This window comes from Misgurnus anguillicaudatus, chromosome 24 (assembly GCF_027580225.2).
Source record: "Misgurnus anguillicaudatus chromosome 24, ASM2758022v2, whole genome shotgun sequence".
Lineage (NCBI taxonomy): Eukaryota > Metazoa > Chordata > Actinopteri > Cypriniformes > Cobitidae > Misgurnus > Misgurnus anguillicaudatus.
Window position 1 is genome coordinate 29610001 of NC_073360.2, and position 17476 is coordinate 29627476.

Genomic DNA, 17476 nt, shown 5'->3' on the forward strand with positions numbered 1-17476 from the left:
CGCCCTCTCCATGCAAACGAACGGGACTCTGCTCTAAATAAAAAAATTATTTACACTTCCAATAAACTTTTCCTAAAGATGGTTTTGGTCATTTAAGGTAGTTGTTATCACGCTGATATATGTTCAATTGTTCAGTTTTGTGATAACTTTTATTTTAGCTAGTAATTTGATGCTATAGAAATGGGGCGCGCCGTTATGTTTGGCGTGGTTAAATTGGGCGTGCAAGCATTTGGGTGGAAGTTTGATATTGCGGCTCTGCCTCCGGGCTCCACGGATGATTCCTTCTACGCATGCCCTGGCTCCAAACTGACATTTTACGTAACACGGCAGCGCTCATGGTCGGACATTTTTGGCTTTAATTCATTACAATTGAAGGAAGCAACGTCGCATCGTCCATCTTTTTTAGAGTCTATGGTCGAACCCAGGGTACACATACTGATGTATACATTGTAATGCACTGTAAGTCACTTTGGATAAAAGCGTCTGCCAAATGCAAAAATGTAAATAAAATCAATGACGGACTATTTTGCAGGTTTACGCAATTTTGTCCTGGGTCACATGTAGCAAAACCAACCTCATCATCTGTGTAAACAGAAGAACAACAAATGATAATATTGCCAACTACTGGCATGGCATACATAATAATGCGTTTTCAATTGTTTTCCATGTAAACAGAGATTGTTTTGACAACATTGTGGTGTGTATGCCGCATTTTTCAAAAAATATTTTTAGTACAGTCGTTGCCGTGTACACGTGCCCCAAGTAACTCCTCCCCTCACCTGCTGCTGCCATGCCCACACCTGGTGCTACTCTCCCATTGGCCTGGAATGGGTTAGTGGGAGGGGCCTGTGAAGCCACCGGAGCGACAAACGGATTTGTTGAAGAACCTGTTACAGGACAAACAAAAATCTTTAATGATGGAAATCAGATGTAAATGGTAAAAAAGGAAAAAAAACGTTACCTGCAAAACCCTGAGGCATGCTGGGAACACCTTGTTGTGCTTGAGCAGGAGGAGCAGCTGTAGAGGATCCAAACACAGGCCTAAATGACACACAGGAAAGGGAGTGTAAGGCCTGGATATACTTCAAACAAAATAGAAGAAACAATAGAGATCAATTCTGCCTTCAAGTTCTCACCCCTGTGCCGTGGTGGAAGTGTTGTAGCCGCTGACGTTTGGCGCTGAAGAGCTAAAGACGTTGTCCAGTTCAGCTAGTGCAGCGTAGCGATCGCCGCCCAGCAAAGCGGCCTGAGGAGGAGGAGGGCCAACGCCTGCAGATGGTGGGGCAGAACTTGTGCCTGTGAAGGAAAAGAAAGACAAACTAATCTGTAGACAATTTCAACTTTTAACCTTGAAACCGAATCTCTCTACTCTAAAGCTATGTCTAGGGAGACGACTAACCAACAACTTTTTCAAAATTAAGGAAGAACTTTATTATTGGGCTTTTTACAGACCAAGTGCAGCACTAACTGTTAACTGAATTTAATATCAAAATTGAATTGATGATCAAAAAGATGATTTGGAGGAGTGACATCTTGGAGAGTTTCAGCAAGCTAACATTAATCTCATGTTTCTGCACAACTTTAGCTGTTCCTGTAGCTCAAATTGTATTGCATTGCGTTAGCAACGTAAAGATCATGGGTTTGATCTTCAAGGAACACGCATACTAAAAAAAATATCGATTGAATCGCTTTGGATAATGTAAACTTTGCTAATGAAGTGCGGTGAGCAGCTCGAAAAAATGTTGTTTCACACCTAGTCAGGAAGAGGTGTGAGACCGTGAGAAAGTGTACCTTGCTCAGATTTAGAGTTGCCAAACACGTTGTCGAGGTCGGCGAAGGCTGCGTATCGGTCTGCGGGGACACTGGCTGCCTCCACTCCCACTGTTTTACTCTGAGTGGAACTAAATGAAGCAAAATCTGCACTGCACGATTTGGGGAAGTTATCGAAGTTTGCAAAATTGGGGTTAGCTAGTCCCGACGCGCTACCTGTGGAAGAGAGATTTGAAAGAGAAGTTAGGCGTCAGCCGGAATAAGAGAGAGGAAAAGGGAGAGAGAGGCGAGAAACGTCTTTCAAATAAGGAAGACATCCCAGGAGAATATCTATATATAGAAAAGGTGGCACAAGCTTAGCTTAAGTGAGAATAAGTTAAATAGCCAAGAAATAGAGGGATAGTGTGTGCACAGACGCACACATTCACACGCTATGACTTACTGTGCATGGCCAGCGGAGGCAGCGATGTGCCAAACTCGCCTACACTGCGACTATACGGGAGAGCGCCGTACACTGACGCATGGGACGAGAGTGAATGATGCCACACAAATGTCAAGAAGCAGCAGAAAGGAAAAGGGTAAAAGTAATTGAAATCAGGAAATTATAGAAATATACAGAAAATAAGCAGAAAGGAAAAAGTAATTGAAATCAGGAAATTATATAGATATACAAACAATGAAAATGTTGAAAATGACAAATAAATGGCGCTTTTCCATTGAATAGTACGGCCCAGTACAGTTCACTTTTGGGGTTTTTCTACTGTATACAGTGACTAGTACCTGAAAAGTTTTTAAACCACCTAGGTGAGTCGTACTGATATGACCTGATGTGAAACATTGCAGATCACTGATTGGTCAGCGAGAACATGTCTCCGTGTTTGTGTGTGTTAATACCTGGTTGTGTGGTCTGAAATGAGACCTGTGATGCTGATGGAAATGTGGCTGTGGTTGAAGCAGCAGAACCTTTAAATGCGTCAAAATTGGCAAAGTCTGCATTAGCGTTCTGTGCTGTTGGGGTCCACCACAAACAAACAAACAAACACAACAAAAACAGAAAATGGGATGAGGAATGAAACAGGAATGTGACTATGGGATAAAATTGCCCAACATATATTTTACGCAAACTGAAATAAAGTGTAATGATGCATCAAAATTGACATAAACCTGCTAAATAACTCATTAAAACACATAAAACCACACACACAAAAAAAAAATCACTTTTGGGGGATACTTTTTTTTGACTGATACTAAAACGTGATGCGTAACACTCAGATCACTGATTGGTCAGAGAGAATTTTCACTACCAGCGTCATCAGCTGCGTTTCAATTACCCTTTAAATTGCGGAACTTGAAGATACGGCGAATGGAAACACTTTTTGTAAAAAATCCCATATATCCCAACGTTTTTACACTTGCATGAGGTGGTTTTTCAGGAAATTCGGAAAAAGTGCATCTCGCAAAACTGCAATGGAAACAGTTTATCTGCATTTTCAGGTTAACTGATGCAAGTCACATAATTATTATTTGAAGATGTAATGAAGCAGAATGAACTAAAACCTCCCAGAAGCACTTCAATACGTGTCTACTTGCAAATATAGAGACTTTCCTTGCCAATAATGTTTGGATAAGACTCCTAAATCTATTTTGATTTAAAATAATGTACTATTACCTCCAAGAAACACCTACGTTGGCGCTCCTGTAAGGGGCTTTTCTTGGCATTAATGTTTCGATAATACTCTTGTGTCTCATTTGGTTAAAGGGACTTTTTTTTTAAATATGCTCATTTTCCAGCTACCCTAGAGTTAATCATTTGATTTTTACCATTTTGGAATCCATTCATCTGATCTCCGGGTCTGGCGGCACCACTTTTAGCATAGCTTAGCATAATCCATTGAATCTGATTAGACCATTAGCATTGCGCAAAAAATAACCAAAGATTTTCAATATTTTTCCTATTTAAAACTTGACTCTTCTGTAGTTACATCGTGTACTTAGACCGACAGAAAATTAAAAGTTGCGATTTTCTAGGCCAATATGGCTAGGAACTATACTCACATTCTGGTTTAATAATCAAGAACTTTGCTGCCGTAACATAGCTGCAGCAGGCGCAATGATATTATGCAGTGCCTGAAAATAGTCCCCTGCTATTGAAAGTAACCAAGGGGACTATTTTCGGGTAGTGTGTAATATCACTACGCCTGCTGCAGCCGTGTTACAGCAGCAACGTCTTAGTACACGATGTAACTACAGAAGAGTCAAGTTTTAAATAGGAAAAATTTCGAAACTCTTTGGTTATTTTTGAGCGTGATGCCAATGGTCTAATCAGATTTAATGGATTATGCTAAGCTATGCTAAAAGTGGTACCGCCAGACCCGGAGATCAGCTGAATGGATTCCAAAACAGTGAAAATCCAATGTTCCACCCTAGTGGACCTGGAAAATTAGCACATTTTCAAAAAAATGTGTCCCTTTAACAAAAATGCCTAGTGCTGTGGATGTGAGATTAGTAAACCTACCAACATCAGTCGATGTGATGTTTGACTTATCGTGAGAGGAAAAACTACATTTCAGTCACATATCATCAGTCAATGGAAACACTGTCATTTCGCAATAGTCTTTTGTCGACATATAGAAAATAACGCTGAAGTTTTGCGCAAATCTGTAATGGAAACGCAGCTATTGTTAAATGCAAGATTAGCTAACCTTGTGATGTCGTCATCTGTGCTTTGTTTTACAAGTTCACAAAACTTCCTTTTAGTGGTGAAAAACACCCACATGTTGAGAATCAAAAACACCAGTCCATTGATTTTAATTTGTTTGTATCGCGTTTACGATGATTTCATAGCAGTAGAGGCGGCGCAAATGCACTATAAACCCACCCACTCTTGAAGCGGCACTAAACTGCAACGGAAAAGCAAACCGAGGCAAAGTAAAGCAAAAGGAGACACCTGGTACCGAGCCGCATTGTACCAAGCAATGAAAAAGCTTAGTGAGGACAGTTAATAAATCAACCAAACTGAGAGACACTGACATCTTTCACTTGAGACTACAACAAATGTGCCTGTGTGTGCTTAAAGATCCTGGTTTGACTTCAGTGTTTTTATTCCATAAAATGCAGAATTCAACAGATGAAATGGACAAATGGCAGGAAAGTGAATGAATGTAAACGTGAAATAATTAATAATAGTGCAGAAATGAGACTAAGGAGACATTTTTGGAGAGGGAAGTTTATGGCGATTCATGTGCTTAGATGTTTTTGAAGAAACCTACCCATATTTGAGAGGCGAAAAAATAACAAATTTTTTGTTTCATGGGAGAGGGTCTGTTCTTTTGATATATTGTATGTTTATACATTAAGAGTTTCGTTGCAAAACGAGATAACCACCGTTTTTTTAATTGTTCAGAAATCACGTTTTTTGGTTGTGCATTCCAATTCATTTCAATGCAACTGCAGTTGGTTTGTTTTGATTTAAAACCTTCATAACTTAAAAAATACAGCTAAGTAGCACCATAAAACAAAATAATAACATGATAACATAATAATAAACATGTTTTGACAAAAATGTAAAAAAATGGATTTATCTCGTTTTGCAACGAAACTCTTCATATTTAAAGAAGAACATTTTCTGGAAGGCATTAAACTTTTATGAAAATCATGAAAAATGCTGGCGCTGGATGGCAACTTTTTAAAAAAACGCTGGCGGGGAAAAAGTTAAGGGCTTTTTTTACATGGCATACAATTTTCAGCTGTGTCCAGTTGAAGAGTTGTTTGTATAGACGGTTTCATCGGACGCACGTGCGGTGACGCAATTACGCGTCTGGTGCGAACTCTACTTCCGGTGTCATGAGCAATTCGGTCCCCCCTGGCACTTCTGCCCCCTTAGGACCCCTGCGTGATTCCATTGGCTGAAAAAACTCCTCATGGGTAGTTTTCTTAGCGCTTTATTACAATTCCTACAAAATCGCGTTATAGTTTATGTAGTTGGAACGTTGTTAAAATTACAATTAATGTCTTTTAAATGATATGTTTCATATAGTAGTATATAAATGAGGCTTTAGGTGGTGAGATCTACACATTGCGTCATTTTATTATTTAGATATTATATACTGTACCCTTTCCACTTTTTTACTGTGTAAAGTTAATAAATTACTTATACAAAACATGATTATACATAGTTAAATCAAACATTAAAATTATAATTTACAGTATAAGCCATGATTTCTACACTTTTACTATATAAAAAATACATTTCGTAAGGTATGTTAATAATTTACAAAAATAAAAGTATTGTTTTTGTAAAGCAGATGATGACACAAAAGTGCTGACGTATCTGCAACATGAATATTAGTTTATTATATTATAATTATTATTATTTTTTTTTTAAAGATGTTGTATGCTTCTATTTCGTACAATGTTATAAGCTTGCTAGACCGCTTACGCAGATGAGATATCGCAATGACAAATTTTTGACCAGGCATTAGTGCTAGGTACCAATCGGGGTCCTAGAGAAGACAAAATTGCCAGGGGGGACCGAATTGCTCATGACACCGGTTTCTGTTTGTTTAATGGTCTGACTAGTAGCTGAAACTAAACTCTTAAACAAATACCTCGTGGAAAATAACCAATGTTTTGGTTAATCCTAGATAATCTAGATGTTGTTTATTTTGCTTGTTATATAAATAAACTACTTTAAAAGGACTTTGTTGTTATTTATTCTTAGCAGAGTTTACCGGAAGTTACGCATTGACCACGAAAGCCGCTTGTTTATGTTGTTGCTGCTGAAACCGTCTATACAACGACATTTGGAAAATAACCCCTACACATTTTAGTGTTGCAATGGCAATACCGCAACACCATGAAAACGGTGGTATTTTTGCTTAAGGTTATCATAACGCCAAAATCTCATACCCGGCCATGCCTATTTGGCTCTGTGTGTGCGCTTATGTTTGTTATACCCAGCTGTGTGTGTGTGTTAGTTATACCCGGCTGTGTAAGTTATACTTGTGTGTCTGCTATACTTGGCTCTGTGTTTTGTGTGTGTTTGTGTGTGTAATACCTGGTTGTGTGGTCTGAAATGAGACCTGTGATGCTGATGGAAATGTGGCTGTGGTTGGAGCAGCAGCAGTTTTGAATGCGTCAAAATTGGCAAAGTCTGCATTCGCATTAGCGTTCGGCACTGTTGGGATCCACCGCAAACAAACAAACACAACAAAAACATAAATTGGGATGAGGATTGAGAATGAAACATGACGTTGGGATAAAATGCCCAACATTTATAGGCTTACTTATTCAATCTCCCAATCTTAAAAACAGCGGCTAAACGTTTGTTCTTTATGAAGAAACTATTTTATACACACACAGAAATACAGTGGAAATGATGACACAAAAAGACTGCTAAAACTCTCACTAAAACTACAAACGGTAAAACAATCTCTACTCGGATTAAAAAAGGGCTTGGTCTTAATGGCTGACAAATGGTATTAAGTGTGTGCGCGTGTTTACCCATAAAAACACTTTATTGGCATTAACTGACCATTATACTCGAAAGACACCATTAGTGGTTTTATACTTTATGACCGCAGCAACATCATCAATATGTTTAGTGCAGCACGATGGAAAAACGGACCATTACACCAAAGGAATTGTGGGTAGACATAATGTTTCCAAAAAGTAAAAATCACCCGGCAGCAATGTAGCTGTTGACACCGATCAATTTTGAAGTAAAATTAGTTCTTGTTCGTGTGCATGTGGATCCTCACCCGAATGACTGTTGAAATGTGCAAAGTTGGCGAAGTTTGCGTTGCCCGAAGACTGTGATGGCGGAGGGGCAAAAATGTCACCGCCCAGATCATTGAGCAGATCAAACTTCCTCTCCTGAAACTGATGCTGAGTCAGCTGAGTGCGCGACACAACCGGAGACTAAAACGAAAAATTTAAAAAAAATTGTTTACCCAGTCTAAATAAAAAGCATCACATACAGTTGGCTTGTAGGGGCGTTACCTGACTGGGCGTGTTTTTGTTAAGGTGTAAACTGGGTACCGATTCGCCCAGTAAAGTTTTAAGAGGTCGAACCTCTGGAGTACTACTGGTGCTGCTGGCAGACGAACCAGAGACAGATGCATGAACTGAAGTCACTGTCTTAGCCTGATCTGAAGGAACATACCTGAAAAAAAACCACATTTATTTAATGCTGTATGTTTATAGAATAAAGACCAAATCCAATAATAGTTTTCCTGAGTTACATAAGTGAAGCATGGGCTATAATTCTTACCATCGCTTCTTCTCATATTTATCCTGAAGAAACTCTTTGACTCGCTGAGGTTCTCTGAAGTCTGGGATGGCCGAGTTTCTGTCGTCATACAGACTGAGCCATATCTGTTTGCAAAACTCATACGCATGCAAAGCAAAAACACAAATGTTAAAAATGATTGCATCTATGGACATTCGCACAGAAATAAAGTCTCACTTTTAGAAACACAGCTTCATCTTGAGGGAAACAGAAACCTTAAGATGACATCTGAGAAAACACTGAAAGCCTTCATTGTGTGCCAAAACCGATCTGATTGATAAAAACACAACTATAAAAGTGAAGGCTCCACACCCAGGACATGCTGTGTGTGTGTGTGTGTGTGTGTGTGTGTGTGTGTACCACAGTAAAGCCTCTCATTGTGTCTATAACACTGCCTCCATTTAGATGACATCACATAGACATTTGTGTTCATAAACACACACACATACTTAAGAAACAGTGGTTTTCAACTTTGTACAACAACACATATCACTTTATTCTAGTGACAAGCTGTACAGATAAGCAAGAGTTTACAATGACCTGCAAACATGAATGCATAAACACTGGGTTTGTATTAAAGTGCTGAATTGGTGCAAACCATACAGCTTGAACTTATTCATGGAATAAAAACTAAAACTGTTCCCGAAATCGACGGCATACTAATGAACTGCCTGCTGGATACTACAGAAGAGTATAAACTGCATACTGTCTACTACTTATTTTAAAAGGCTGCAGTATGTTGCAGTACCGATGACCTCAGGACGTCTTCCTTTGACTGTACCGTTTCTCTTTACAGATAACAAAGCTTTCGAAAGCAGACATCAACAAAACAGCACTCCAACATTGAAACGAGGCAGAAAAGTGGAAACAGATATTAGGAAGGACAAACAAGGTGAATTTATACCCGTGTCCCATTTGACTACACTTCACAGCTTTTGGGCATGTGGATTACCAACTGTGCTATTGTTGGAACACCTTTGGTGTTATAATGAAATGCAAAGTCATGTTCAACGCGTTACATTGTGGAATATATTACCTATTAGGTGAGATTTGCCTTCATATCATCGCACATCTGGAAAACGTTGGGGGTCATAAAGTTTTACATCCTGGATACAGTACATATCTTGTAGTAGAGCATTATGCCATTCCAAACATACCTACATATTAACCCTAGATTTACTAAGTCTAAAAGAGTGCTGCAGGGATGATTTATTTTTTTACAACAAGGAAATTAACATAACTGTTATGAATTTTGAAGTGTAAATGCGTTTACTAGAAATTAAAAAAACTTATTTAGACTTTAAAATTCATAAAAATTGTATTAATCTGTGAAGATTATCTTGTTGGACAAAATGTGTGAGTGTCATAAACTTCTGCTAAACTACACAAAGCTTATTTTTTGCGATAATACAGAAGTCTATGAAAAAAATGAATGGGCTTTTTAGCGAGGCTAGACTGCCAGGGTTTGCCAACAAATATCCCTGCGGCAATCTATGTGTCTGCATGTAAAGTAAAACACCACCGTTTTCAATATTTTACTATGTTCTTACCTCAACTTAGATGTATTAATACATAACTATCTTTATTCAATGTGTGCACTTAATCTTTGTACAGCGCGTTGTGAATGTGTTAGCATTTAGCCTAGCCCCATTCATTCCTTAGGATCCAAACAGGGATGAAGCCACCAAACACTTCCATGTTTTCCCTATTTAAAGACTGTTACATGAGTAAGTATGGTGGCACAAAATAAAATGTGGTGATTTTTTAAGCGTCTAAAAATGAGAACTATATTGTATGGTGGAAGAGCACTTAGTTTGCGGCACTTCGGGCGCAGTAATAGTGACAGATGTTTAAGTGCTGTAAACTAGGTGCTCCTCTGCCATACAATATAGTTCTCATTTTATACCCTTAAAAAAACGCCACGTTTTATTTTGTGCCACCATACTTACTCGTGTAACTACTCATGTAACAGTCTTTAAATAGGGAAAACTTGGAAGTGTTTGGTGGCTTCTAAATCAATCCCTGTTTGGATCCTAAGAAATGAATGGGGCTAGGCTAAATGCTAAACCGTTCAGGACATGCTGTACAAAGATTAAGTGGATGCATTGATAAAAGATAGATATGTATTAATTAATCTAAGTTGAGGTAAGAACATAGTAAAATATTGAAAAACGGTGGTGTTTTCTTTTAAAGCTGCAATCTGTAACTTTTGCCTCTCTATCGCCATCTCTGTTTAAAACTGCAGGTTATTTTACGGACCTATTTGTTGTGAAGCAAAATTACGCCAAACTGATATTACTGCAATCGTTGTGAATCGGGGTACGGTAGGAACCAGTTTTGAACACTGATTTTTTTATATACTTGAAGAACGCACCTCATCTTGCCTTGATGTATCTGACGATCTGCGAGTTAAATTGAGTAGAACTGCAATGTGATCCGAGAACCAAACCATGGATTCCACAAAACAACTTTATTAAGCAAAAGTTTGCAAACCCACTGAACTCATTTTGAAATCCAGCACGTTTCAGGGATCGTGGTGCGTCTGTGTCTAATTATACATGAGCTCAAATGAGACTTTCCCCGCAGCTCATCCTCGTAAATCTGGCCTCACGAGACCTGGGAAAAATCCCAGGAATGTTACGTTTGCAAGAGGTTTGAGCACAGACTGATGTGGGGGGAGATAAAAGTGCTTTCTTTCTTAGTTAGGAGCTTTTGCACACAAAAAAACCCTAAAATGATACATTAGAAAAAGCTTTTTAGACCAACTCAAATGCGTTTCAGTGTTTGAATGTTAGGCATGTTTTTAAAATGAAATCCCCAAACTGTCCATCATCTTATCATAAACATATGACTGCTACCCTGTAAATCATAAAGTCAGAGTGCCGCAGGGATGATGTATTTTTGTAGGTTAAGCCGCCTTTCCACTGCACACGACGGCCGATAAGCCGGAAGTTATTAATTTCCTATGGAGAGTCGCAAAGGGGTTGCGTGAGGTGCGGATGCCGACCGGAAGTTATGATTTTCATTGTATTCCAATCACAAACTGTGTGTGAGGTGAAAATTATTAATCCTTTTGGTTTAACTTTATTAGTAACACTTGAATCCTTAAAAAAACACTTTTGATTACTGATAAGTAATACATGATTAATTTAATTTGTGTACGTTATTATTTTAATCTTGTCCTTATATGTTCTCTCCAAAAAAATATTTGCAATCTTTGTCATATAGCTGTTTATTGTTTCATTCATTTGCGTTCATTTATTTATTTCACCATGGTAAACATATTAGAATGAAGCCTCTTGCGATGGAATGAGCTTCTCTCCCATATACGATTAAACTGAAACTTCATTACTGCCACTAGGGGGAGAACTACGACTGTCGTTTCCGTATGTTGCGTGCCGTGGAAAGGCGGCTTAACCCGGGATTTAGTACTGGTTCTCTTGCAAAAAAGCCCATTCATTTTTCCCATAGACTTTGGGATTATCGCAAAAGATCAACTCTGTGTCTAACAAAAGTTTATGACATTTACACGTTTTGTTCAACAAATTAAAGTCATATTTTGGCTTTTTATATTTCTATTAAACACATTTACACTTCAAAATTCATTAAATTGGTATTCATCTGTGAAGATTAACGTCTTGGACAAAACGAGTAAGTGTCTTTAACTTTTGTCAAACACAGACCTTAATTTTTTTTGATAATCCAAAAGTCTATGGGAAAAATGAATGGGCAAGAGAACCAGTCTCCCGCTAACTTCCGGGTTGCCGACAAAAATATGTCATCTAAAATGGCATTCACATAGATGAACACACATTTGCCATGTCAATAAAACATTGTGCCACTCTATGACATCATCAATTACCTCATTTCCATGTTTCTGTAGAAATTCGATTTCCTGCTGCGTAAAGGTCGTCATAGAGATGGACTTCACTCTGTGTGGTGGGTTCAGGCCTCGTCTAAAGGAGAAAGAAAAGAAATTAACATGAAAAAGTTTGAAAAACTGTATTGTAAAATTCATTTCTGTACATTTTACTAAACTATATTACATGCATAAATGATCACCAACATCCATTTAGGGAAGTCACGCCTCTAGGCGGACATCTTTTCATTGTCTCCTAGCAGTAATTTCAGTCATGCAAGACTAAAGTCCTATCTACTTAAATGTGGGGAAAAAAATCGCGTACTAAAACCCCCCCCACACAATTTATAAAAATATATCTGACAAACAATTAAACCTGACATCAACTGTACAATAACTTTTGTGTCTTAAGCTTAAATTGGACTAAAAACACCTTTATTCAAAGTCGTTTCAGCTACTCAAGTTGGCAAGCCCCTCCCCAGAGTCTTTATCGATTGATGATTGGTTCTTTTAATTGGAAGGAGGGACTTGCATTTGTTGTATCTTTGGTATAACTTACATATTTTCTCTTATTCACTTTCCAAAAGTTAAATAAGCATAATCGAGTGGAACCATTGGACAAAATCACAGAAACAGCCCAAACATTTAAAGCCACATCTGATCTGTGTGTGTTTCTATATCTTGTACATGTTTATTCCACAGCTTCACTGATCTTTGTACACTTGATCTCTAAATGCCCAAGAGCAATGTAAACAATGTGAAAGCTGCCCATTACAAAGCTTCTTTCCTTCCTGTATTTACCCTGTTACCATGCTCAGATTTGCTCTCTGGGGAATTTTATGTGATTTTCCTACATGTCCATTTCTTTCTTTCCTTCCACTGAACGGGTCTGTTCTTTGTCATTTGATGATGTTATATGGTCATTGGCAACTTATAACCAACATGAGTAAGTTGACAAGATGATTTATGTGATTAAAGGAATACTCGGTCATCCTGTTTTTCCAAACCCATATGTATATCCTTGACCCTCTTTCCATATAATGAAAGTGTAAATTGTAAGTTATATTGAAAGAGCTAACAGGATATCCTTAAAAAAATTTTTTTTTTATTTTTTGTAGGGCTGCGGTATAAATTGCATGCGATTGTCACGAGCATCTTGTCAGTAAAGCTGATTCCTTAAATTAGTAATAAATCGCCATCAGCTGCTTTCAGATGGAGCGGCATTTATTACGCAGGCGATTCATCCGCAATTATGAATGCGATATTTCCCCACTTGTCAGTGAACTATGGCTTTGTGTAGTAAATGCCGCTCCATCTGAAAGCAGCTGATGGCGATTTATTACTAATCAAGGAACCGGCTTTACTGACGAGATACAGCCGTACTTTTTTGTTTAATGAAAAAGTAAGCTATTTGAAAACGTACAGAGAAGGATGAGTAATATAACACAATTAAATTAAATGTCCAGTTTTAGCGGCATTCAGTGATGAGATTGCAAATTGCAACCAATAGCCAAGTCCACAGCTCACCCCTTAATTTCAAAACGTGTAGTTTGTCCTGTAGCTTCACATGTCGTCATCTGAAGGGGGTTGCACACCGGACGCACAGCTCAGCGCAGCATCTAGGACAACTCTGAGGTATCGTACACCGGAAGTGCACATTAAATAGCGAAAGCTTAGTCTGACAGCGTCTACTTCAAAATGCAAAATTTACGTTAGCAGCCAATGTTAATCGTTAATGATTTGGGACAAATTATGTTATTTAATGTTAAACTATGTGAGTGGCGCTCTGTTGCGCGACAGGGATTTAAAGGAACAGTATTTAGGATTGTGGCCAAAACTGGTACTGCAATCACACAAAATGACAACATAAACATTAGTTGAGGGGTGCAACTCCACTTTTTAAATGACAATATCCTGGCCAGACCACTGTTGTAAGTGATATAAGTATTTGAAATGAAAATGATTTCTTAATGTCTAGTGACATATCAGGGCCATTTAATGATTAATTGATATACATTTCTTACATACTGTTCCTTTAAGCAACTTCCTGAGTCGTAGCTGGGCGCCGCGGACAGGCGGCACCTGATGGCGCCAGTGTGAGTATACTTATAGAAAACAATGGGTTTTTTTAGAACGCCGTGGCGCTGAGCTGCGCGTCCGGTGAGCGACCCCCTTCAGACAACGTAGGGACGAAACGCACTCTGTAAAACAGTTTGTCCATTTAGGGCTACTGTAGAAACATGGCGCCGATTTCCACATAAGGGGACCCGCGGTGTATGTAGTTAAAACAACTCATTATAAGGTAATAAAAACAATGTGTTCATTATGTAAAATCTTTATACACCACTGATAATATAGTTATGTATATTATATTGCATTTCTGTCAAGAGATACTTCTAAAAGTCCCACATTGCACCTTTAAAGGAATATTCAATTTTCTTAAAAGAAAAATCCAGATAATTTACTCATCACCATGCCATCCAAAATGTCGATGTCCCTCCTTGCTCAGTCGAGAAGAAACTATGTTTCTTGAGGAAAACATCCCAGGATTTTTCTCATTTTAATGGACTTTAATAGAGCCCAACATTTAATACTTAACAGTATTAAAAACCGGCTTTACTGACGAGATACAGCGTTACTTTTTTGTGTAATGAAAAAAGTAAGCTATTTGAAAACGTAAAGAGAAGGATGAGTAATATAACACAATTAAATTAAAGGTCCAGTTTTAGCGGCATTCAGTGATGACAGTTTTTTTCAACGGAGTTTCAAAGGTCTATAAACGATCCCAAACGAGGCATTAGGGTCTTATCTAGTGAAACAATTGTCATTTTTGACAAGAAAAAAAAATGCTCTTTTAAACCACAACTTTTCGTCTAGGTCCGGTCCAGCGCGACCTAACGTAAATGCGTAGTGACGTAGGGAGGTCACGTGTTACATATATAAAACGCACATTTGCGGACCATTGTAAACAATAAACTGACACAAAGACATTCATTAGTATCATTTGACATACAACAACGTCGGAACGGTCCTCTTTCTCAACACTTGTAAACACTGGGACGGAGTTTCGCGATAGTCCTCTGTGACCTCTTGACGTCACGACGTATTGCATGGGGTCATGCTGGCGCATCACGACCGGATTTAGACGAGAAGTTGTGGTTTAAAAGTGGATATTTTTTCTTTTTCTTGTCAAAAATGACAATCGTTTCGCTAGATAAGACCCTTATGCCTCGTTTGGGATCGTTTGTAGTGCTTTGAAACTCCGTTGAAAAAAACTGTTAAGTTAAGTATTAAATGTTGGGCTCCACTAAAGTCCATCAAAACGAGAAAAATCCTGCAATGTTTAAAAAAAACAAAACAATTTCTTCTCGACTGAACAAAGAAACACATCAACCTCCTGGATGACATGGTGGTGAGTAAATTATCTGGATTTTTCTTTTAAGAAAATGGAATATTCCTTTAAGTAAATGCAACTTTAATTTTTAAGTGAACCGTTTCTTTAAGAAACTTCTCTACCATACATACACACTTTTGTGCCAGTGGGAAACGTAACACTACTCTGACGTGTCCATGTGCAGAAATGGGTGACGGTTCATCTGACACCTGAGCCGGAACAGATGTTCAAAGCCCCATTTACACAAACACACCCCCATAAACCCCAATACGCTAAACGTTCTGCACTCACGGTTGCAGCTTGTCTGCATGTGGCAATCGAAGTGTGCTGATAAATTCCCCCAAAACGATCTTCCACCTCTGGGGATATCCCCTGCAACTTTGCATTATGCTTGTATTATGACTGCATGCGAGTGTGTCCATGGAGAACGCAAGTCACTTGGTGTGAAGGGCATGAAGAGAGAGGCCTTGGTAAGATTAGACCAGGTGCTAAATTATTCACATGGACCGCTGCGGGCCATTGGCGCTTGGATGGGAACACGAAACAGGGCGCTTAAGAGCTGTTAGGCCTCGCCAACCATTCTTTTTCATACTTAGAAGGAGTAGTTCATCTTAATATAAAAAAATATATAACTTACTCAACCTCATACCAACATGAATGAAATTAAAATATGGCGGCATCTTAATAATTTTGATAACTTTTGCTTTAACAGTTCCTTAAATAGTTCCAGGTGATAATACTCCCAGTATATAGTTAATAATATGCAAACATGCTCCGAAAGTTTTTTTTTTTTTTTTTGGGTTTATTAATTTGGCACCTGTTTCCCCCCCATTTAAACCTACAACCTTTTAAGCTTCCAGTATAGATGCTTTTCAGATGTCATAATCAAAACATGGCTCTCCAACAGAAATAGTAGAAAATTAATAATTAACTGTCTGGGTTAAAATCATCCCCTGGACCGACTGCAGTCGAGCGCAATTGACCTGAAATTGAGTTAACGGTCTCTTGTCGCCCGGCCTGCATTCTATAAAAAGGAAGACGGGTTAACCATCACGACACAGGAACTCAATTTCTTCACAGCTGTTAGTCTCACAATGTACTGAAAATACATCACACTTCACAAACCAAGTCATTGACAGATGTCAGAAAGAATAAGCGATTCGACAAATACAGTATAGTCCTTATGATGTCATCATAGAGGGCGGGGCTTCCAGAGAACTTATTGCAGTATTACAAAGTATGTGAATCACATCCTGGTGAGCCATTAGAAAACTACGAAAAAAGGGATGATTTCAATTTCAGGAATTTAGTTAAAATTCTGCTGACTGAATTCAAATGAATGCTGATGAAGATACTTTTTAAAGGGACAGTTCACCCAAAAATAAAAATACTTTGTATCCTCATGTTGTTTTAAACCTGTATCAATTTATTTATTCTGTTGAAAACAAAATAAGATATTCTGATAAATGATGGCAGGCACACAGCTGACTGTACCCAATGACTTCCATAGTATTCGTTTTTTCTACTATGGAAATCAATGAGGGTTAGAAAATAATTACAGAATTTTCATTTCTTGGTAAACAATATCCCTTTAAAGGGGACAATTACAAGACTTTTTTAAGATGTAAAATAAATCTTTGGTGTCCCCAGAGTACGTATGTAAAGTTTAAGCTCAAAATATCATAATTATAGCATGTTAAAATTGCCACTTTGTAGGTGTGAGCAAAATTGTGTGTGTCCTTTAAGTGCAAATGAGCTGATCTCCGCAATAAATGGCAGTGCTGTGGTTGAATAGTACAGATTAGGGGGCGGTATTATCCCCTTCTGACGTCACAAGGGGAACCATATTTCAATGACCTATTTTTCACATGTTTGCAGAGAATGGCTTATAAAAACTAAGTTACTGGGTTGATCTTTTTCACATTTTCTAGGTTGATAGAAGCACCGGGGACCCAATTATAGCACTTAAACATGGAAAAGTCAGATTTTCGTGATATGTCCCCTTTAAAGGAGGAATGGTCCTTCACAAAAAGTGCAGATATTTGCAAATGAACATTATGTGGTGACCCTGGGCTGGGCAAACATGAAGAGAACAAGCTGTTTACCTTTATGTGTTTTTTATTTGACTCAAGCACTGCCACCCAGAGCAGACTAAGGATGTTTT

General features: G+C 38.3%; 1 protein-coding gene across 3 annotated transcripts in view; it reads right to left on the reverse strand.

The window, feature by feature from the left end:
• agfg1a (ArfGAP with FG repeats 1a) overlaps positions 1–17476 on the reverse strand; it is a 32338-nt gene that overhangs the window by 4531 nt on the left and 10331 nt on the right. Inside the window, exons 2-12 of one of the 3 annotated variants that reach the window (XM_073862913.1) lie at positions 11922–12010; positions 8042–8157; positions 7771–7933; positions 7530–7689; positions 6827–6946; positions 2665–2778; positions 2213–2284; positions 1792–1986; positions 1137–1296; positions 962–1041; positions 780–887 (exon numbers count right to left, since the gene is read on the reverse strand). In XM_073862913.1, the coding sequence (XP_073719014.1) occupies positions 780–887; positions 962–1041; positions 1137–1296; positions 1792–1986; positions 2213–2284; positions 2665–2778; positions 6827–6946; positions 7530–7689; positions 7771–7933; positions 8042–8157; positions 11922–12010 (1377 nt within the window). The remainder of the gene's footprint in view (positions 1–779; positions 888–961; positions 1042–1136; positions 1297–1791; positions 1987–2212; positions 2285–2664; positions 2779–6826; positions 6947–7529; positions 7690–7770; positions 7934–8041; positions 8158–11921; positions 12011–17476) is intronic. The other 2 variants (XM_073862914.1, XM_073862915.1) reach the window with 2 other exon arrangements.